Source organism: Thunnus thynnus, chromosome 15, assembly GCF_963924715.1.
Source record: "Thunnus thynnus chromosome 15, fThuThy2.1, whole genome shotgun sequence".
NCBI classification, from domain to species: domain Eukaryota; kingdom Metazoa; phylum Chordata; class Actinopteri; order Scombriformes; family Scombridae; genus Thunnus; species Thunnus thynnus.
In genome coordinates this window covers 24035746-24059393 of record NC_089531.1, presented here as the reverse complement: position 1 = coordinate 24059393, position 23648 = coordinate 24035746, and the positions used below count along the sequence as shown (strand labels likewise).

The following is a 23648-nucleotide window of genomic DNA, read 5'->3' as shown; positions in this document are numbered from 1 at the left end:
GCAAATGTCATCACAGTTTGTGGTCATATCAGAGCTGGATTTTTTTTTCTTGTGTCAAACATTTTGTATCAATGAGTCAAAGTGACCCTTTGTTATTAAAAAAACTCACACTGCTTTGGAAGGATTCAATTAGTCTATAAACTTTAGTTATACTGGCTTTGCAGCTTCATATTAGAACACATTCAAGTTTTTTCAACCCAAATTGTTGACAGTTGTTTTAGAATGACATTGTTTCCGTACACTTGAATGCAGCATGTGGCAACCCGAATGTTGAGATTAACATTTAGGTATCTACTGTATGACATCAACTAGCCACAAATTAAAACACAAAAAAGCAGTTTCTAATCTTAATTTGTAATAATGTATGTTTATCTTTTCTTTCTTTAACTTTCAGATGTGACTGACGTGACTTTTGTGAATAATGACAACTTATGACTCGTCTTCCCAAAACTCAAAAACAAACAAGTGGAAATAGTCACCTTTAGTTCACATCAATCTATTGTGATAGACTAAAAGCTTGTGTGGCAGCTCTGTGGCTTGAGGATTTCTAAAAATGGCTTACTTTTTTCATTTTGTCTTCTAAACAGCAACCGAATGCAACCTGTCACTGTATTTTTAACTAAGAAATATGTATTCACGAGGAGCACTTGAATGCAGCATCAGGCCAGACTTGAACTACATTCTGCTTCTGATTTCTATGAAGGTTTTAAATAGAGGATGTCAACAAAATGCATGTAGCTGGCTTGCAGGTCTGGGAGGTGCCAACTAGATAAACTAATGGCTTAAAATTTGTGTGAATTGTTAGCTTAACTGTAAAATATGCAAATTCTGATTTGAGAATATCTAGCAATTAAAAGGGAAAGGTTTGTTTGCACATATGTGGCCTACATACTATACTGTCTGAATTGTTGATTTATCAGTTTGGAACAAATCACAGTATGACCACCTGCACTTATTTTAGTAAAATAAAACATGTCAGTAACAACGCTCATAAGGTTCTTCTACTTTATCCACTGGCATGTATTTCTTTTTTTTTTTTTTAAATATTCTAAATGCTATGGACCACACCATCATCACAGCGTGGTTGATTCAGGGTAAAATCTTGGCCTCTTACTAGTGCCAGAAACAGGAGAACCAGACACACAGATCATGACACGAACACAGACTGAACAGCTTGCATTGCCACCAGCAAGACTTTCTTTAATAGTGATGGTCAAAGTGAAAAGTGTGACACAGCCACCATCACTTTGAGTAAAGAAATTAAACATGGTGGAACAATGAAAAGATAAAACAAAGCACTTTTTTTTTTTAAACCTTCTCTTCCTTCTACACAAACTTGTAAAAGCAACTTGAGAACTGAATTCACAACGCCAGAGCGATCCACAAAAATACTTTTCCAGGTAGGCAACATGACATCACAACATGGTCAAATGGTTCAGGGGTAACCGTTTCCAACACAACACATTCACAGAATCCTTCCTGGTAGAAAATATAGGAAATCAACTGAATATGATGGGAAATATCAAGGAGGCGCCACTCAATCAAAGTCTGTAACAAATAAATAAATGTGTGAATAACACAATCAGTCCAACTGACCACCTGCTGCTTCACCATGATCAGCCCAGAACCTTGTAAACACAACACCATCCAAATATGTTCTAATGACAAAAAAAGAACAGCACTCTTCTGCAAACATTATGCTAGCTACATCGATCAAAGTATGGATGGAAACCAAACATCAACACTTGGCACTTAAGAACTGAAATGAAATAAACAAAGAAAACATTCCTCAGCAAGTTAATGTACATTGTTGTAAACAACTAAATGCCAACTCTAGGGCATGATAATAGACAATCAGTTTGGTTAATGTTTGGCATACCAAGACTGTGTCACTATGAAATGACATGTACCATGTCCAGTGTTATGTTTTCCCTTTGAGACAAACCTAAAGCTGTAATATTGTGATTGTTAGTAACATGTCTGATATACAAGGTGACACTTAATTGTTTTAGCCTTCAAATACTGAATTGAAATGAATGTGAGCAATCGTTAGCTGGTACACAAATGAAACCCTGGTGAATCAGAGCTAGAGAGAGAGAGAGAGAGACAGACAGAGAGAGAAAGAGAGAGAGAGAGAAGACTGCTTTGAAGTTTGATGCTTTTAGATCCCAGGATTGCAAAATATGTGGTTTCTGCATCTTAAAAAGAGAAATTGCAAGGCACTGTAAAATCTGCAAATAATGGTAACGACCAGTTACCTAGACATCATTAAATCCAGTGAACAATATGGCCTAACGGGTTCTAATTTGGTCCAGAGGGAGAGGAAAAGGTGTCTGCAGCAAACAGGTGAACATTAATAGAAGGTTTTGGCAGTGCCAGGTCGAATCTAGCTGTAACATTTTTTTTTTTTTTTTTTTAAAAAGGACAAAACTACATCTGCTTCATCCACTTACTGATAATCCTGGAGAATCCACAATTCCAGCATTTAGAGAATAAACTGTGTTGGAATATCTGAGGAAAACAGCAAACATTTATCTGTTCAATATCACTATTTTTTTTTTTTTTTTAGAAGAAAATGTACATTGTCATAACTGAACTAAAACATTACAAACAATCACTGTTTTAAGTTAAAGGTGATATCAAAACATGAATAGTTTTACATTCATGTATCTCTCAAAGGGCTTTACTTTACAGGTGAGCTTCAAATTCAAATCTGAACTGAAAACATGTCTTCTGCCTTAATGTTAAACACCATGAAAAGCCGATTCTTGTCATAAATTGGGTGTCAATTCACTAGAGAAGAAAATATGGCTGTGGGGGGGGGCTCGTATACTGTACATCAAAAGAAGACTGACATGAAGCGATGCATGATGGCTCTTTAGTAGACAGTTGGCCAACACATGGTGTGTTCCTTTCTCCCCCTTCAATCAGATCACGCTGTCTAATGGCTAAATCCCAAAATTCAACAACAACAACAACAACAAAAAAAAATCCTATTGTGTACACACCCCTCAAAATAATAGTTCTCATAATAGAACCAAAAAAAGGACCCAAATACACATATGTATGGAGGGGTTGTGTGCACGGTGTGTGTCTGTGTTTATGTTTTTGTGTCTGTATGTGTTTCATTAAGAGTGCAAAAACTGTCAGGGGCTGGTAAACTCAAAATAACCCAAACCGGAACCGAGAGCTTCACCGAAACAACGAAAAAAAGTTCTGTCTGACGAAAGTGTGGATGTCAGAGTCACTTTTTGAGGGGCTGGTAGACTGAGGCGTTGGGGTCCAGGGAGGAGGGACTATTGTCCATGAACTTGGAGGAGTAATGTGGGGTGACGGGGCTGAGGTTGCTGCCGTCTGACGAGTAGGACAGACTGGGCATCACTGCCATCACCTCTGCTATCTTCTGCTTCAGCTCTGCGATCTCCTGCTCCCTCTGGTGGATCTGGCCTGGAGGAGACGGAGGAAACAAAGATGTTAGTATCACAGCGTAAGAGCAGAGTGGGAGGGCATGTGTTCTGTAGTGGCCCCTGCATGCTGAATCTCTGACAGCTCAGCTCTAAGGGTGCTGTTCTGTAGTTGACCCTGACTTTTTTGTGGAGGGGGCTAGAGAATAAAGACTTTTCTGGATGGCATGAGAACCCACAGGTTGTCATGACAATATGGGTAAAATCCTCTATCCCTGTATATGTAATTTGATATCACAATATATCCATATAATACATTTTCTGGAACATTTTCTGGAAAGTGTTAACAGATGAAATAACCAGACCGGAATGTGTAATGCAAAAATCCAAAATCCAAACACTGTACAGCAAGTCACTCTTTAACATGCTAATTCTGCTAGTATAGTGTAGTATTAGTTGACTGTTATACTGTCATCACATTCTAGACCTTTCTCACCCTCCTAGCAGGAAAAGCACAGGTGTAATTAATAACATCAATAATGACCGCGTTCCATCTGTGCATGCTAGAATGACTCACCGGGACTCTTAATGGAGCTGAGCTATCGTTCAACAAAACTGGTGCTTTTCATGACAAGTTACAATGTCTGCTAGGAAAAAAAAAGGTCCTCTTCTACTTTTCAGCAGCATGATATACAGCTAATAGACCTTTTTTTCACTGAAGACATTTGGACGTGTCACAGCAGGAAAGGCGCAGGTGTAAAATGATCAAATTAACGGTGGCTGAATTCCATTTAGCTGCATCAGTTTCAGGGTTCTGGTATTGTGGCTGCTGGCTCACTTTTATTAATATGGCTAAAAATAATTCCAGATTTCACTGTTGTGATTTCTTGCAGTGTATCTTCTGAATATGTGAAGAGGGCTGAGGGAGATGTGTGAAACTGTATGTCTAAGATGGAATGATTCATAGTCAATATTAAAAAAAAAAAAAAAGAAGCATATTTATATTCAGCGTTTGTTAGCAGTGAAGTGTTCACCCTGTGGAATTATCACATGAATTTACCTCTCGCGTGGCTGGAGACTCTTAATTTAATATAATAATTTCATTTTTCTCACAGCTTTTGTGTGAACAAAGCAGACAAAACAAGCAGCCGTCATCCATATTTAAATCATTTTGAATGTGGTGGGACAAAAGGTAGTGAATAGTAATCATGATCCCATGGGGATGTGGCATGGAAAACAGCCTGAAAGGTACATGGCTGCCAAGAATAGATAAGAAACCAATTCTCAACAACCCTCTCGCCATTTTTGTGTAACCAAAACATTTGCACACTAAGGGCATTTCCAGACAGACATTAGGTTTGTATTTAAATGAATAATTTCTTCTGTTGTGCACAAGTAAATTTGCTTCACGTGCTTCATTGAAGAGCTTTGGACTATAAACTAGGGATGGGCATTTTAAGTCATTTCAATATTCAAGTACTTGCATTAAAGTGCAATAAAGGATGTTTTAAGAGTGAGACATTGTGACATCAGTGAATCACTGCATCCCTACAGTCAGCATGTACCTTGTGCTATCTCCAGCTGTCTCTTGGCGTCCCCCAGTGCAGAGAAGAGGTCCAGTTTGATCCTGGTCTCGGCACTCAGGCTGTTCTCCAGGTGCTGTGTCTTCTCCTGCATGGCTGACAGCGCAGACATCAACACCTCTGTGTCCTTCTCGTTCTCTTTATATTTCCGCAGCTCCTACGTGTGACAGCATAGGAAAAAAGAAGATGAATGAGACATGAGATACGCCCCCCCGCCCCCCCAGCTTCCTGTGTATATTTTATACTAACCAAAAGTTATTATAAGCGTGAGAGCTTAAAATCACAAACCCAAAGCTTTATCTCATTAAAAAAATGAGTTGTGCTATTTGGTCTTACCTGACACTTGCCCTCTAGATCCCTAATCTGTTCCTCCTTAAGTTTCATGTCCATGCTGAGCTTCTTGCACTCTGTCTCCAGCTCTCTGATACGACCACGCAGGGAATCAGTGGACTCCACTCTGTTAGAGAGAAGAGATCAACTTTTAAAATTGAAAAAGAAAAAATGTCCACCACCCCTGAAATACATTAATTCACTCAAACTGTATTTATTTAGGAGAGGTAAACTGATAACCGTCTAATAAATACCTTGTGGCGGCAGCTAAAGCTACGGCTCTGGCAGCAGTGGCCTCCTCCATCTTCTTCCTCTTCCTCTCCTCAGCCAGCTGTTTCTCAGCCAAGGCCCGAGCCTCCTGCTCAGCCTTTAGCCTCTTCTCCAGCTGGGAGATGGTCTGCTTATCCTTCTGCTTGGCCTGGACGGCACTGTGGAGCCTAAAACATATTTGTAATCGACAAGGCTGGATCATGAGATGAACACATTTTGCACTGAATATGGGACAGAACATTGAGCTGTTGGATTGTTTCCTTAAATGAGATTGAGTCCTGCTTTTATATTTCCAGTTAAATGCAATTTACACATCCACAGCTTGAGGTTTTTTTTTTTGCCAGACAGGAAGGGTTTTGGGATGCACGGGGAGCATTTACGCCTCTCACAGACCTACAAAGCATCACATGGTCCCTGAATAACAAGCTATCTACCTCAACATACTTTATGATAACACGTTTGTCAGTGTCACTGTGTGATGTCCAATCTTTTCACTGTTCACATGTACTCACTTGTTCTGTAGCAGCTCGTTGTCCTGGCGGAGCTGGCCCAGTTCAGAGCGAAGGCTACGGTCCTGGCTGCTCAGAGAAGAAAGCTGACTCCGCAACTCTGACTCCAACTGTCTGTTAGCCTGAAGATCTGCCTTCAGACGCTTCACATCCTGCTCCAGCCTTTGACGAAAGAAGAAGAAGAAAGGGCCATGATAACAGTTATTCCATTACACTATGGAAGGGGATGAGCGCAAGAGTTAGAGAGGTGTTTGACACACTATGACAATGCGTGTCTCTTACCGTACTAAAGCGTCCGGCTTGCCCAGCTGGTTGTTGGGGATGCAGTTCTCCACTGGGTCCTTCTGACCCTTCCCTGCCCCCTTCTGCTTTTTCTCATTCTTACTGCTTGAGGAACCTGGCGGGACGCTCCCGTTTGTGGAACTGTGATTGCGTGGAGATGAGTTGGAAATGTTGCCGCCACCTCCGCTGGCATTTTTGTAGTTCTTTCCCGTTCCCCCCATTTCCTCTTTAGAAGCAGAGTGTGTGTTGGTATCGGCGTGTGTGTTTTCTCCTGCCAGGTCGTTATTCAGTCTCTTTGTCCCGACGTAGTTCTCAATATACTCTGTCTCCTGTAGTTTGGAGTCCAGTGCGTGTATAATACTGTTGTTATTGATTCCGATTGTGTTTTGTTTTTTGCCCTCGCGCTCTTTCGCGGTACTGTCCTTCCCTTTTTCCCGGTACTCCAGTTCTGGTAACGGGACTGAAGTGCTTTTCTTGCCAGGAGGCGCTCCGTTTTGGGATATTACTGAGGGTTCGACCTCTGAGATCCCTTTAGCTAAAGCAGCTGGAAGAAAACAAACAAAGGCAGCATTAGAGGATATACAGAAATATACAAGACAGAATTAACCAAATTCCAAAACAAACTGAAAACATATTTGAGCATAAACAAAGATTGAATGATGGCCACTGATACAAAACAGAGAATAACCCTGACAGGGTACATAAACAACCTTGTGCCAGCAGGCTGTTAAATAAATAATTCCCTGTTTTCTATTAACGACATAAAAAACAAAATCTTTAGACCTAACCCCCCAAAAATCTTACAATTCAAGACACTTCACTGTTTACCTTTATTTATGAGATTCCAGTCAGTTTATACTATTAATGCTCATAATCAATTGTGTCTTTGTGACACCAGAGAAGATAAATAAACACATAAGGTGCATTAAAATCCTGCATGTCTTGCTGTCAGTTACCAGAATTTGATTTCCCAGCATGCATCCATGTAGAGCAGGACAACTATTCATTTACTGGACAGTCACTAATATTGTCCAATAAATATGTCCTACCTGTCAAGCTGACTTAATGTTTACAACTCTTGGTTCATTTGTAATAAATCAGTGTAAACACAAACCTGACCAGAACTAAAACGCAATAATGTAGCTTTTTTTTTTCACCGTGGTCTATGCCAAATGAACCCAACTACAAAAAAATTATAAATCATTTTGCAAACCTTCATTATAATATACTCAAAAAGGAAAAATATAAGTTACACAAACACATCTTTACCTATTGTATCACATGTCAGACAGGAGAAGGTTGAGAACACAGATTGTATGTTGCAGTAGAAATGTGTCCACTGAATTGATTAAATTAAATCAATAAATGCAAATTCCAGCACATGTTACTTCATCTGTTAATATTTACATCCCATCATACAGACAGTAACATCGTTGTCATCCTTACTTTCAAAAATGTACTTACTTTTCAAAAAGTATTGAAATAAGTGTTGTATTTTATGTGTGTGTGAGTCTCACCCTCCTCTGCCTCCCTCTCCTGTCTCTGCAGCATCTGTTGCTCTGGTGGTAGAGCCTGTTGTAGAAGCTGCATGTAGAATTCATTCTCCTTTTGCACTTCTTTCTGTTTCCTCAGTCGCATCTTGTAGCTGACGTAGCTCTTAAAGCCGAAGCCCAGAGTCACCACTGGATAGCCGATACTGAGAGGTGAAGAGAAGCAATGAGAGTAATAGAAATAGTAATAGTAAAATAGTAAATAGTAAATAGTAAATAGTAAATAGTAAAAATAGAAGTATATCAGAATAAAGGGGCTTACAATGATAGTAAAAGACTATATATGACAACAAATGACTTTTACCAGTGAGCGGCAAAAGGTCGGCACAGGTCTACATGAAAGTTCTTCAGATCTTTGAAGCGGATGGCAGCTTCGATGTACACAAACAGGATCCACAGCGATACAGTAGGAAGACAGACTCCTCTCTCTGTGTGAAAGACACACACAAAAAAAATTAAAAAATCAAAAAATCAGCAGTTTTTGGAGGTGAAAGGGGCCATTTGGCTGGCAGACATAAAATGAATCCACTCAAAGCTTGGACTAACCTGTGTGCCAGACATACTGGACCCATACGTAGGTGCTGGCAGCGAAAAACAGCCATTGGACGGGGATGAAGAGGAGGCAGATGATGTCTGATGTAAACGCCACACATACGAAGAAGACTGAGAATGCCTGAGTGTTGGAGAGAGAAAAGAGGAAATATGTTGCAACAAATGTGCAGAAATTAAGTGTCTTTGGTCTGGAAAACGTGCACACACACACACACATATGGCCGTATCACACTTACACACTAACATGCATACACACTCACTCAAAAACTTGTCTGTCTGTTCCTCATCCACCATTACCATGACTATCCATGTTTGACAAGTATGAAACTACCTTAGCTACTTGTGTACTATTTGATTTTGAGTGTTTCTTTGTAGCAGCCATAGGCTACAGTACATAGGCTACTGAATATTTGTCATGTGGATTAGAGATGCACTGTATTTAATATCCAAATGTGCTCTTGACTACCTCCAGCTTAAGGTGTAACATCCCAGTTTTGTAGATTTCAAGTGTTCCCTTCTATCAGAAAACTCCCAGCCATCCAGGCCAGAGTGCAACTTAATGTCAGGCAGAAAGCAGCATCAAAGTCATGTATACATGTACACACAGGATCTTACCAGTCCTTGATATCTGAAGGAGTCGTAGACACTTCGAATGAAAAGCCAGAAGGGCCACAGGTACTCAAACCTGAACTCCAACACAAAGTCAGCCAAGAGAACCAACACCCACACTACCAGGAACTTCAGGTACAGGAACGTACTGCAGGAGAGGACAAGACGGAGAAGAAAATATGGAGAGAAATGTTAAAAACACAGAGACACCAGAAGGAGACAAAAAGGCTACTAGTAGACAGGGATTATCATGGATTTAGGATGGTATCATGGCAGGAATTTGGACAAAAGGTTTATAAAACAGTCTGGTGTTTATAAGAATCATATCTCCAGTGTGACATACAGAAAGTGTCACCTCAAGTTCCTACAAGGACTAAGGCAGATGAACATAGCAGTGAGCATGAATTTCAGTCTAGGTATTCCTAACAAGTCTTACACTATGTTGCTACTTTTAAAGAAACTGAATATATAGAATGGTTTCATCTTGAACATCTAAAGGAGAAAGACAGAAAAATGTACAGTGTCATGTCTGGACATGTTACTTTGTGCACAGCTGGTTTCCTTTTTCTGACTTGCCATCAATCAGCCTGTAGAAACAGGTGTGCTATTTTAATATTTAATCTCCACAAATATATGAGCGCTTTACATGTTCCAATTAGACCCGACCACTTAGGTGATAATTATTTTTCTCTGGCGTGTTCATATTCAGACTTCTGCCAGACAAAGCACAGGTGAGAGCCCCGCCGTCGGCGTCACCCCGGACTTCAAAACGAGCGCCTCTAACGTTGCTGTTGTCATTTCAAGCTTGAACAATATTATTCTCACAAGTTAATATCGTCTCTTTTATCTGCAGGCATATCCACTCCACCGAAATGTGTTCAATGTGTGTACAATTCATACTGGACGCTCACAGAATCTCACTGAGACCTTTCATTTGAATTTAGCCAGAATTTGAATTGAACTAGCTAGCAAGGAACAAATCATGTATGAGATGCCACATAAGTAACGTTAGGCCTGTAATTTTAACAATATGCGGGCATGTTCATTTAGCTGATTATGTAGCTCAAAAGCAAAACGTGCATAAATATGAATGTTTCAAAGGCTAGCAGCCCTGTCTTGACATATGCAGAGAGGCGCCATTGTTACACAACACCGTCCCTCCAGCCCGTCTGTACCTGCTATATATACCCTCGGTGATTCGGTTCCGTTTTAACGGCCGTCGGAGTTTGCTGCAGTCCGCATTGCGCCGCTTCATCCTCCCCCTGTTGATTCACTTGTAATATCGGTCTGGTAGTTGTGTCGGGAAATGTCATTCGCTCATCCTAATATTCACACTTCTTCAATTATCCACCATTGTTGTTGTTTTATGCACATGAAACAAAGAAATAAATAAAAACAGTCCGCGGAAGGCCCTCCCCTTTCTCACGACACGCTGCGTCCCCTTGCCAACGTCTGACGTCATGACGCCGTCGTCGGAGGCGTACGAAACATGGCTGCTCACTGCGAGTGGAGTCGTTTATTTCTTTCTTTCTGTTTAATACCGACTCAATAACGGTAAGTGCGAATATAACGTGATATAAAGCTCTTATTTTACTTAATGGTCTGGAATTTGTTACTTTACCGTTGCTGGAGCGTAAAATAAACCTATTTAGACATAACTTTACATGGTCAGAGTTGTCCATGCTTACTCAACCACGTTTGTTTTTGCAGTTTCGAACAGGTATTTACAGTTTTTCTCCCTCGGCAGACATGTATTTCGTCTCAAGTGTATTCATCTGCGACATCACTTTACAGAATGTCATAACATTTCGAAAAAGTAGTCCGTCGGGTGACAGAGATGTATATTGAGGTTTTGAATGGGAAAAGTGCAGACAGAGCAGTGTGGATGTTTCCCTAGCAGTAATAAGAGGGTTGATTTTAGAAGAAGGATAATACGGATTGATATACGATAAAAGCCACCAAGCTATATTGTTTTAATATCTTAATTAATGTTGTGGTTTCCAGCATCCTTGATCAAACTGAGTTATAGTTAGTTGTACCATGTTTGCTGATCTACAAGGGGTTTGTTTTAACAGATGATATATACCATGGACAAGGTAGAGAAAATGCTGTCGTTAGCTGAGGAAGAAGAGGTGGAAGAAGTGGAGGAAGAGGAAGAAGAAGCAGAAGAAGAGGAAGATGGAAGTGACAAAGAAGCAGAAAGCGGGGATAATGAGGAAAAAGAAGAAGAAGAAGCAATGCCACAGGCCGCAGATAAAACTGAGAAAAAGACTCCGTTGCCTGTTCAACCTAAAGACAAAAAGCAGACCGGGGTCCTGAACCTCAACAATGAGGTGGTGAAGATGAGAAAAGAAGTGAAGAGGCTGAGGGCTCTGACCAGCAGGAAGCTGACACGTCAGATTGCTGCCCTGAAGAAGAAGAAGGGGAAAGAGACGGATATTGAGAGGAACCAGAGGAGAGCTGCCAGACTGCTGGAGGAGATCCATGCGATGAAGACTCTCTCACCAGACCTGGTACTTGATAAGTTCTGTTTTCTTCTCTGCAAATATCAATACATATTCAAATGACTGAAAAAGTTTTTCCAGATTTCGAAAATAGGGAAACACACGAAATGTCTAATTGGATAAAAATGATTCAGATTTTTTTTCCCCCATTTGCAGGTGACCAAGACCGCCTTACAGAAGAATCTCAACTTTGAACAGGTGTGTAAAAACCCCAAGTCAACTATCTCTGACCGGGCTGTAGCACGTATCGCCACCCACCCTCAGTTCAGCAAGAAGATTGAGGACATCAAGGCTGCTGTGAACGCCTTCAAAGAGGAGAGAATGAAGGAACTAAATCAGGGAGATATAAAGAGGGTGCAAAATCAAGATGGAAAAATGACTTTGCAGTCACCAGTCAGGGGAGGAAGAAAGAGAGAGGAGGAGGAGGAGGAGGAGGAGGAGGACAGCGCAGTGGAGCAGAAGGAAATGGCAGACAGTGAGGAAGGAGATAGCCCTCTCAAAAACTCAAAAGATATAACTATTGCTAAACCTGAAAAAGACATGGGGAAAAAAACTCCTTTAGCTGATGCTGGTGATGATCAAAAGAAAAAAATGCTAGAGACTAAGAGTGAGAGACCAGCATCAGCAAAAAATAGTCAAGTAAAGGATGTTGAGAAAAATAAACCACAAAGTCAAACCATGGGAAAGAAACCCAATCTGAGGCCTGAGGTGCTTCAGACAAAGAAAGATGAGGAAGAGAGTGATTTAGAGGAGTCAGACGATGAAGAGAAAGAGTACTTTGATGACAGCACAGAGGAACGTTTCCACAAGCAGTCGTCCCAGTCAGAGGAGAGCGACGGCGATGATGACTTCTTTTTGGGAAAAGTCAGCAAATTCAAGAAAAAGAAGAAAAGTGTAGAAGGGGAGGAGAAGAAGCATGAAGTGAAAGAGCTTTCAACAGAAAAACTGAAAGCTTCAGACCAGGTCCAGAGCGAACTCGATGAGCTCGAGGCCAGGCTGAAGTCTAAAGCGACCAAGCTTCAGTCTGTTTTCTGTTCTTCCTTGTCTAAATCTAAGTCCAGTAGGGGTGGAGGTGCAGGCAGAGGTGGGGATAAATTTAGGGGCCAAGGGAAACAGAAGCCTGGCAGTGGTCTAAATAGAGATTTTAGCAAACAATCCAAGTTCCAAAAGCAGGATGACGGTGCAGCAGGAGATTCAGGGGGACGTCATGAGTCGCAGGAGAGGGGCTTCGCCTCGGCCGGCAGAGGGAGGGGGCGAGGTAGGGGGCGAGGGCGAGGTGATGGTACAAGACAAAACGATCGTAGGGGTGGAGGTGTCTTTTCCCAACAAGCACCACAACAGGCACTGCATCCATCCTGGGAGGCCAGTAAGAAAAGAAAGGAGCAGCAAGGACAAATTCTGGCCTTCCAAGGGAAGAAGATCAAGTTTGACGATGATGACTGAACCTACTTTTTTGTTTGCTTATTAATGTCATGTACATACATGTGGTTGAGTGACTTAAAGCTTGTGCCAGTGTTTTGTAGGGAGTAAACAGCTGAGATTTTTATATGAAACGTCAATAGAAAAATGTCAAACAATTAAATTCTAAACTGTGAAATGCATCATCAAGTCATATAAACTTTTTACTATATAGGTTTATGAGTTAACAACAGTTTAAGAAACAAGTAATGTGGATGTGCTATAGTGATATTGAAATTTTGTAAGTGTGGATTTGGGAAGTAATACTGTTTGATTTATTTAATGTTTTAACCTGTTCACAGTTGTGCTACTTGTCATAATCCATGTATTCTTCTAATGCTTATAATGTTAACTAGGGCCGAGTTACTGTATACATTCTATGTAATTCATGTACAGTGATACAGATGACTATCCTTAAAAACCAGATGACTTTTCATTGTTTTTTGATTTCATCATTTCATTATTAGTTATTTAAATTCTATAAAATGTATATTATAGTAATGGCTTATATTGCTCTTTCCTGCCTTTTTATTCTCAGAAAAAAAGTTTATCCATAATTGCACAATACATGTTTTTATTTCAGTCAGGTAAAACAGAAATGCAGCACATAGTTGAAAAGAAACAAATACTGCTCATGACTTTGTTGCAGAGCTCTATGGCCATTGGTCGGCTACAGCTACGTCAACACGTACACACTGTTGCGTACATAAGCACTGGCGAATAGTGGTTTACATGCAAATCAGGTTTAAAATGATCCCGCGACATCCGAGTTTCGCGCGTAGAATATCCTCTGTACCAGCTGTGGCTACCTGTCACGTGAAATGATCATGTTCATCATCTGCGCTATTGATGGACATAATATGAATAAAACAGAGATGGAAACGGCCCTGAACATATTCCACAAGCTGTAAATGATAAACTGGCAGAATAACAGCAGTCGAGCCTGCGGGACAAGGTGAGAAGAAGGTTTTCTTTGTAGAGCTCTGTCGATAATACCGCAGCTTGTTCCGAGAACAGCTCGACCGTCCGGACCCTCAGCTCCTCGGCCTACCTGAACAAGACCGTCCGGTTCTCCGAGCCGACCGGGACCGGCCAGAGATCTAACCGCGAACGAGCTCAGGTAAACTAAATTAACCCGATGCTAAATATTTACTTAATAATTAAAAATGTAGAAATGTCAGGTGGTCGTTGAAGCCCCTTACCACACAACTGTCAATGACAAATTGTTAACGTACACATAACGACACCTATTTAACCTGGATTCTTACAGTTAATGCGACTGTAAACAACGTTTTCTGACAACACCTCTTTATAATTGACATTACAGAGCAAGTCCGATAGGTTCATTATTCAGATTGTGTTGGATGCTTGATAGCAGATATCAACGTGTGGGGTTGATTAAATTATCCACCCGGTCACATACATGAGGACATTGTATTCCCTCAGAGACATTTAGCACCAGTGGTATGGAGAAACTTCAGTCATGTGGCCGGAGGTTACCGAGGATATAACGGAAGCGCCCGATTTGTTTTCAGAATAAAAGCATGTCAATCAAAGTAGACAGAGGGAACAAATATGATTTTGATTTAGTTTAAACGAATGGAAAGTTGGTAATACTACACATATTTTGTATTAGTGGGCTTGGAACATAGAAAAACGACTTCTTTTAGGCCTCACATATATCTTAATGTAACAATAAGGTGGTTTGTATGATAATTGTATGACAGAAACTCTGCAGAGTGAAAAACAACACCGTGCTTATTTAAATAATACAAAAAATTGAACCATGGCAAAATGTGTCATTTTGCTGTTACCTAGAATTAGATCAGAAAAAGGTATGTCTTATTGTTAATTGATACAGTGTTACAATAATTCACTGTTTTCTGTTATTTATAAGTTTTATTCTACAGGTATAATGATGTCCTCATGGGGGTTGTATTCAGTGGTGGAAAGTAACTAAGTACATTTAGTCAAGTATTGTACTTAAGTACAATTTTGATGTACTTGTACTTTACTTGAGTATTTTCATTTGATGCTGTTTTATACTTCCACTCCACTACATTTCAGAAGGAAATATTGTAATTATCATTTCATTAATGTTCAAATGATCCAATATTTCACCAAAAATCAAAGATTAGAGAAAAAGTCCAAAAACTGAAAACAGTTTTGTGTATCAGAACTTTGTTTTTTCTTCTCTCCTCTCCCATTAATCATCTCACAAGCCTTCAGATTTATCTGGTGACCCTTTGGAAGGGCCTGACCCCTAGGTTGGGGACCACTGGACTAAACTAGCTAACTGTATATAAAGTAGTTGAAACTAGCTCCACCTCCAGCAGCTACAACAGTAACATGCTGCTTTAACACTGATGCTTCAGTATTAATAATCTAAAATATAACAACATACCAAACCACTAGTTTTACTGCAATACTTTAACTACATCAAGCTGATAATACTTATGTACTTTTACTTAAGTAGGATTTTTCATGCAGGACTTTAACTTGTAATGGAATATGTTCACACTGCTGTATTGGTACTTTTACTGTAGTAAATACTTGTTATTGTGTTATTATACTTGTTTGGAAATAAGACAAGTAAACGCTAATTACATGCTTTTATTTTGAAGGTGAATTACATCTGTGTATTTCCGGTGACTTTCCTCGTGTTTTACCTTGAGCTGAGGCATCATCACGCCGCGCCTTGTCGGGACCTACTTTTGCACACTTTGATATTGGAGCGGCACACACGTTGACAGCGCTCTTTAACAGCGGAGTTTCTGTGAAAACACGTTGGTAAGCAGTTGACTGCAAGCTGTGATGTGTTCATTCTCGTCAGAAGCAAACTGCTGTGTAGGCCTTGGGTGTGCAGGGGAGGGGGATGGGGAGATGTTGCTCCAACTAGCTAAACACAGGGGGGAGGGAAGCTAGCTTCTTTTCCAGTCCTCAATAACTATGAATAACGAGCTCCAGATGACAAGATAAACGTAGTATATCATGTAGATACATATTCACTGCTGCTAATTACAAGTCACAAGTTAATACAATGAAAACATGACAACTTTAGTGCCCAAAATGGCTGCCCACTGAGCCACAGAATTAAGTGAGATAATTCCCAACTAAAAGTCTTGAGTTGCATGATGTTGACATGTGAAGTGTTTTACATGCTGCTATCTAACAAGTTGTGCAAAATTCTTTTCTCTCAGGCAAAGAGAAGGCTGGAGCCGGAAGCCGGTGACCCCCAGGAACTTCAGGATGGTGGCAAGACCGCCAAAGCCAAGAAGCCCTCTCTGTCCCACACAGGAGGAAAGAGTAAGACTTTGTACTGTAATGACTTGGAATACGATCTTTCAATAGTCAAACGTGCCAGTGAGAATGGTCGATTTTGCCACGAACCAGTCTGCGCCTCCACAGTTTTTAGTATCAAACTGTTGGACCATGATGTAAACAAATGTTGAGAGTTCACAAGCAGCAAACACACTGCATTGCAGTAGTGACAGTTGTCGTATTTGCGACAACAGTGTGTAAGCATTGGTGAGAAGTTGTGATAGCGAGTGGTGGTTGGTGGCGCCTCACACATATCCTCAAAATATGGTGGCTGAACTGAACGGCCTGGTTAGCTGAATTGTTTTCCAGGGCTGAATCCAGTATATTGAAATTCACTATATATGCACCATTTCTCAGTGTTGTTCTTGAAATACTTCACATTCCTTCCAAGAGTTCTTCTATTTATGTTTTCTTTTTCATTTGAGAGCCATATTTCCAGTTAAACATTAGCCTCTTTGATGGACAGCTGGAGTATGGTTCCTATTTAGTTTCCTAACTTTTACTAAAGTCTTTCCTTCAAAATCTTTGCTGCTACATGACACTTTCACCTAAATAGAAACTCCAAACTACACCATGTTCTCCATGAAAAATACGTTTAAAATCAATTTAGGGAGTTTATGGTGAAGAGATGGTGGCAACCAAAGAATGGCAAATGGTAGAAGAGATATAATCAAAATATACACACTACAGCATGGCATATTAGAATAGATACAGGAATAATTAAAGAATCTTGATAGAAACAATCACAAATGAAACATTTTCAATCCCCGCCTGTTTCTACAGCTTCCGCCCCCAATTCCATAGCGCGTAAGTCCCTGTTCGAGAGGTCGCGCTATGACACCTCGCTCGGGTTCTTGACGCAGAGGTTTGCGGAACTGCTTAGCCGATCTGCTAACGGGGTGTTGGACCTAAACGTAGCGGCCCAGGAGCTCAATGCTCCCAAGAGACGCGTCTACGATGTCACTAATGTCCTGGAGGGGATCCAGCTCATCAAAAAGAAGTCTAAAAACTACATTGAGTGGTTGTAAGTATAAGTTGGCGTTGTCAGTAGTGTTTACATTTCAGAAAGGAGCTCACATTGTGACTGTTTTATCTTACTTACTATGTTTAGGTTATAATTCAATAGCAGTTTATACTACGTTTGAAATATTTTTGATGATGCGGAATGATATTTGCACACTTGGATGCATCTTTTTATTTGTTAGCCATAATGGTAAGAGCTTCTGATGGGTACTTGGTATTCTCCCTCATCCGCTGGCTCTCAGACTTAATTTTAATTGTATCATTTTATGTGCAGTTAGCATTATTGTTCTCTTTAGTTCTTCCATTTGTCTTATTCTTCAGATTAAGGCATCATCAAATGTCTAAATGGTAATCTGTAAAGTTTGATCTCCTCTAGTCCACTCCTAATTTGTGCATGTCTTGAGCAATGTTTGCTATTGTTTTGATCCTGTTTTGGCTGTTTGGATGTGTGTGTGCACAGGGGTGGTCAAATTAATGTACCCGGAGATCAAGAGCTAACAGCTCTCATAGAAGAGGAGAGGAAGCTGGATGAGTTGATCCAAAGTTGTAAGTGGCAGGTTCACCAGATGTGTGAAGACCGCCACAGTCGCAGATATCCTTTTTTTGGAATTTCATCTTTATTTTCTTATTTTTTTCCTTTTCTAACTCATGATTTCATTTTGCTGGGTTAGCTGGATTATGTGAGAACTCAGTGTATTTCCCAAATGATCACTTTTCAAGCATTTTTGATATGAGCTTTTCAGTTTGGGCATATAAAGCTTTGGTTTGTGGTGAATCAATAAAAATGCACCCATTCTCTTATTGTATTCCAGTAGTTTTGCTGGTATTGGTAAGACAAACTGGCAGGCCAGTGTCCTTTGACCAGCTCAAGCACTAAGTTGTAAAAGAATGTCTGGTTCTCAGGACAGTAGTGTCAACCATCACAGAGGCTGGAGTCGATGTGAAGTGGACAGATTAATGCCTCCTGTGGCAGTCAGGTGCTGATGTGTAGCTTTTGGTGTTACTGTTGTGATAAGTCATTGAGTTAATCCCCAGTTGAACACAAACACTCTAGATCAAGGTTGATTATCTTCCTTGACCTTGTGGATCACATTTGCCTATTTGACCTACGAGGATGTTCAAACAATTCCCAGCTTGAAAGAACAGACTGTGATTGTGATCAAAGCCCCAGCAGAGACGAAACTGGAGGTGCCACACCCAGGAGAGGTATGTTTTAACATACTATTAATTGACATCTTTTTTTTGGTAATGAAACTCAATATTATATCTTGAAATCTCGGTCAAACTTCAGAGAGGTTAATTGCTTTGGACGCACTGGTCCAACATTGGCTGAAATGAAAGCCTGTTGTTGCTTCCTTCTATCAAGAAACAGTTTTCTGTAAATGTCTGCTGTTAGCTCATGCTCAGAGATCATTGAATAAAAACACTACCTGCCCTATGTTCAGAGCCTCCAGGTCCACCTCAGCAGCACTCAGGGGCCAATTGAGGTGTTCCTCTGCTCTGATGACCCCATCCCTATGGAGGCCACAGATGGCTCTGTGGCCAATGACAGCCAGTCTAATTCGTCCACCAATGGGAACAACTCTGTATCCCCCTCATTTGTCCAGGTGTCTTCCAAAGGTGAGCCTTGTTATTAAGGATCCATTGAAGACAAGTCATGCATGAAAAGGGATGTTTTGCTGCCACAGAATAGGACTCCTATAATGACAGTTCTCTAACCTTACTATTAGATTGTTGGCACAGTGTTGTTTAGTGTTTTAAGGCCTACATTCACTCATCTTTCCACTTTACCAATGGTCTCCCGTTATCTTTCCAGACTATGCTAACCATACTTCGGATGTAAATAGTATCTCCAGTCCGCTTTCCCAGCTGACACAACACTCATCACCGGTTACTGTCACCCCTGTGTCTCCCCTGCCCACCTCCCTCCAATCCCCCTCTGAAGACCAGCAGAGCTTTGTGACCCTCACTCCACCTCTGGCCTTTTCTCTTGATGGGGAAGAGTACGTCCTGAGCTTGGCTGAGGATGAGGGCATCACTGACCTCTTCTCCTCTGTTGACCTTGGCCATTTGCCCATGGACATGCCCCTTCTCTGAAAAGGTTTCGGAAATTCAGCCATTTTGGAGGCAATGACCATCGTGACTCAAATGGATACATTGGATATTTTATAATACAGACATTTTTTTATATTTGCATTTGCCTATCCTGGAAGATGTGACTGGGATTTACTGACGCTCAGGTATGTGGAGGACGTTGTTACCTAGAAGCATCACTTAGTAGGGTTATTGGAATTGCTATTTTGAAAGAGATCTTGTCAGAGCTTTAAGGTGTTACATGTCTGGAAGTCCTTGTGAGATTAAGTGTCCTTCTCCAAAGTCCGTGTCTCAACACAGGACTTATTCTTGACCCAACAGTGTTGTGTCAGTAATGTCACAACATCCTCTGGTAATGGTCTGGAAAGATGAAATGGATTATTTTTTTATTGTAATCATAAAGGAACCATCACGACAGAGCCTGAAGATTTATGCTCATTTAGCATTTAGATGTATTCGATGTTCCCTGCATTAAAAGCTGGTTCAAAGTCGTCCTTGACACTGTTCTGCTTGTGTTGTGCTTACGGGAACTGGTACAACTGCGGATGATGTAATGCTGTGTCTTAGTTTCCTTGTGTCATTGAAGATATGAACATTGGATAAAGTTTATACCTCGTTACAGAGGGTGAGTTATCACCTTGCAAAGATATGCAAAAACCGAAATGTCTTGTTGCTGCTGCTACTTACAGCTCATAAATCAGTCTGTCAGAATCCAGGCTTTGCGCCACATATAGTTTTCTCAAGGCTCTAGAGACATTTACTAGAAGTTTAGTTTTATATATTATATGAAGTGTTGACTCTATGGTGGCCCTTAGGACAAAACCCATAAAAAAGCAAAAGGAGATGCACTCAGAATCCATTAATGCTATGACATGTAAAATGCATACAAAATTGAAAACACAAACATTAAAAGAAAAGCAACAAATACCAAAACATACATAAAATAAATCACAAACATTCGGGGAAATGCACCCACAACAAGACACAGCTGCAAGTAACAAACTGCATACAAAAGGAAAAACACTACAAAAAAAACTTAATGTGTTTTCACTTTTGTATGTGTTTTAGTATTTGTAGCTTTTTTTATTTGGAGGGCATTTTTTTTAATGTTTGTGCTTTTGCTTTTGTGTGTGTTTTGTCCTTAAGGGCCACCATATGATTCATGAATGTCCCCATAGTTCTACATTTTACCATTCAAATCTCTAAATTGATAGCAGTGCTTTATCTAAAATATTGTGGCAATACTCCATTATATAATTAGAAAAAAAAGAAGAGATGCCAAACATCTGAGAAAGTAATCTGCTCAGGTACGAACACGCTGTCTTCTGACTCTTTAATGCTGCTCGGAAGCAGCACAAAAATGTCAAGTGACGATACACTGAACTTCTGAAAATGTTGACTTGCCTTTTCTCTGCAGTACTGCTAAACTGTTACAAATATAAAAACATCATTCTCAGAGAACTGTTAAAGTATGGCAGTCTTTGTGAGGTGAGCACAGCTGTGACGGTGTCAAATTAGTTAGGTGTAATATTGAGGACATGTGTTGTGAACATGTACTTTGTCATCAGAATTGGAGGATGTAATGGCTCATGTTTGTAAATTGACCAACATGATTTTATATATGTTAACTTCCATGTTCAGCTAAGCAGTTGAAATGAGTACAGAAGATTGAGTGACAGTCAGTGTTTAGGAAACTACTGTAAAGCTGAGGGGGGAAAAAAAGCTCTTATCTTTGAATTAATACCAGTCACAACTCTCTGTCACTCATTCCTCCTCAAAACCAAATGAAGACAGCACCAGGTCTAAAATGCTAGCCTTACACATGAGTATTTCTGCCATGTTTGCCCTCCTCAGTAATTATTATTGACCATGGCCATGAACAGCTAACAGCTGTTGAAACCATTGCTTCATCTACCCCAGTATGGTATTAGGCCACAAATAACTGAACAGGTTGAGAGAAAAGGTCCATAATGTCTTGAAGAGATAGGTAAGTTATGAATATGCATAACTCTGAAGTACTGGGGTAACATTATTTTCAAAACTAATGCATAAAAACTGTGAGCATTCTTAAAAATGTGAAACCAATTAGGTACCAGATTCATACTTACTTGACTTCCTCTTGGTCTAAGTATTGTAGTTCTGTGTATCTAAATGGATGTGGCTTTGCTCCAAATTTGTGCCTTATGCACCTTTTCCACTTAGAAGATCCTGAGGGCTAAATGGCTTCTGTGTAACTTATCTCCTTGGTTCTGCTGAAAGTAAGTACTGAGTATCAAACTGCAATACCAGGAGGCTTGCCATGGTCTCGTGAACTCAGACATATTCACTCACTGTTACTCATTTTGTCCTTTGGTCTGTCACTGGTACTTTGAAATTCCCATAAAGCTAGGATTTTCACTACTCTCGTATTGCAGTATTAATGCAGTATTTGATCATACTGCATTGATCTGTAAGGCTGCAATACTCTACGTCTTAGACCAGTCACCACTCGGTCCCTGTTTATCTTTCTGAGATATGGACATCCTTGTTCATTAAGCTAGTTGTGTTCTTCAGTCTACTCTAAAGGCCTTACAGCTCTGTGTGATGAGATCTTTGAACAATACTGTAAGTGGAAAACATCTAGGAAGATACGCGTGTGGTAAAGTTTATCCAGCATTGTTTTCATCAGATGTGATTAACTGACGTACAGTACCAGTCAAAAGTCCGGACACACTCTCTCATTCAAGGGAACAGGAAGTTGTGTCCAAACTTTTGACTACTACTGCAATACAAGGGTGTGGGGTTACTTTGCTTTGTTTTGTTTTTTTTAATAGTTTACTTGCAAAAATGTTCAATGTTGTGACAAATGTCCATCAAAACTTCAGAAATGTCTTACTTAATATGGTAAGAAAAAAATAAATCCACCAAACAAGAATGTGTTGCTTTCACTTGCAAATGTTCATTTTACTTTGTAAATAGGCAAACTTATAATGGGTTGATCTAACATTATTGTCATTACACAGTAGCTGTAGATCATTACAATGAGTTGTTGACAAATGGGTGATTATTTGGAACACTCAAATAAGGCAAATTGAAGTTTGGTAGTTAATATCGGTGACAGTTCAACATACAAAACATATTTCATGGTCTCATACTTGGCTTGTTGTAAATGATAATGACTTATAGATGTTGGTTTATGTTCAGATAGTAATCTCAAAGCTAATTGACATATTCCGTACCATTATCAGTTGGACCACTTTTGTTTCAAGAAGTCAGAAGCAAGTAACAGATTTACAGTATAACCTTCCAAATTACATTTGCAGAATTGAGATTGGAGACATTGCAGAATAAGACTATATGAATGTGTCGAATCATATGACATGACTAGATTACAGCTGGGAGAGATCCGTTGCCTTGCTTTGTTACAGCACCAATCTGTGTTGTCTATTTGTGTTCCAAATTGCATGCCAAGATGTAGCAGCTTGACAGCTCCATGCTCCCTGGCTTGCTACATGCTCTGTGCTTCACTTTGGTGCTCACCAAAATAGTGTGTTTGCTATGCAGCACTAATTCAGTAAAATTCACATTTAAAAAAAAAAATAAAAAAAAATAGCATCTTAAAGTGTTCTACAACTTTCATTCCTATCTTGCATGCAGTGATATCCTGCTGACCTTAGTGCAATATATGTAGAGACACTAGGAGGCAGTGTGATCCCACAGCATCCCTGATAAACTGTATCATCACATGGTTGTGATGTTTTGAAACAAGGTGTCACCGGTCTCTTTCTGGGAATTGACTTTTATGAATTTAACATCAATCATGTAAGTAACAGTAAAGATACGTTCATTCAGTCATGTCAAAGTTGTCAAAAGGCTTTTTGTGCTCATTTTTCTTGGAACTTCCCTAAAATTGAACGCCCACATGCAGGGTGGTGTTTCAGTTATAAGACTTCACCTTATGAGCTTCAGTGTATTCATCATCATCATCATCACTTCAGCAGGGCACACGCTAGCTCACATGGTGGTGTGACGGTTAGTCCGCTCATTAAAATGAAGTCGCAGAAGACATAAAATGTGACTGACATTACGGCTGACGAGGGAACCTTTCAAATTATAAGACCAGCTCAGTTTACTGAATGAAAACGTATTTTAGAAAAGAGAACAAGTCACATAAAAACTG

General features: G+C 40.1%; 3 protein-coding genes across 3 annotated transcripts; 2 read left to right on the top strand and 1 right to left on the bottom strand.

Moving 5' to 3' along the window:
* Window positions 1-1166: 1166 nt before the first annotated feature.
* On the bottom strand, window positions 1167-10482 carry maco1a (macoilin 1a). The gene is made up of 11 exons (XM_067611475.1): window positions 10265-10482; window positions 9096-9237; window positions 8475-8601; window positions 8233-8356; window positions 7896-8074; window positions 6379-6922; window positions 6100-6258; window positions 5572-5754; window positions 5324-5444; window positions 4970-5144; window positions 1167-3447 (listed from the first exon to the last, which is right to left on the bottom strand). Exons 1-11 carry the CDS (start codon window positions 10342-10344, stop codon window positions 3245-3247), a joined length of 2037 nt encoding a protein of 678 aa, XP_067467576.1. The 5' UTR covers window positions 10345-10482; the 3' UTR covers window positions 1167-3244.
* Window positions 10483-10540: 58 nt separating this feature from the next.
* Window positions 10541-13487, top strand: srfbp1 (serum response factor binding protein 1). The gene is made up of 3 exons (XM_067611476.1): window positions 10541-10643; window positions 11165-11602; window positions 11750-13487. The coding sequence occupies exons 2-3, from the start codon at window positions 11165-11167 to the stop codon at window positions 13034-13036; spliced, it is 1725 nt and encodes a 574-aa protein (XP_067467577.1). The 5' UTR covers window positions 10541-10643; the 3' UTR covers window positions 13037-13487.
* Window positions 13488-13706: 219 nt separating this feature from the next.
* e2f3 (E2F transcription factor 3) lies at window positions 13707-22403 on the top strand. Its single transcript, XM_067612524.1, has 8 exons — window positions 13707-13739; window positions 14031-14171; window positions 16252-16357; window positions 17156-17396; window positions 17856-17989; window positions 18489-18601; window positions 18841-19015; window positions 19212-22403. Exons 1-8 carry the CDS (start codon window positions 13707-13709, stop codon window positions 19490-19492), a joined length of 1224 nt encoding a protein of 407 aa, XP_067468625.1. The 3' UTR covers window positions 19493-22403.
* Window positions 22404-23648: the final 1245 nt, after the last annotated feature.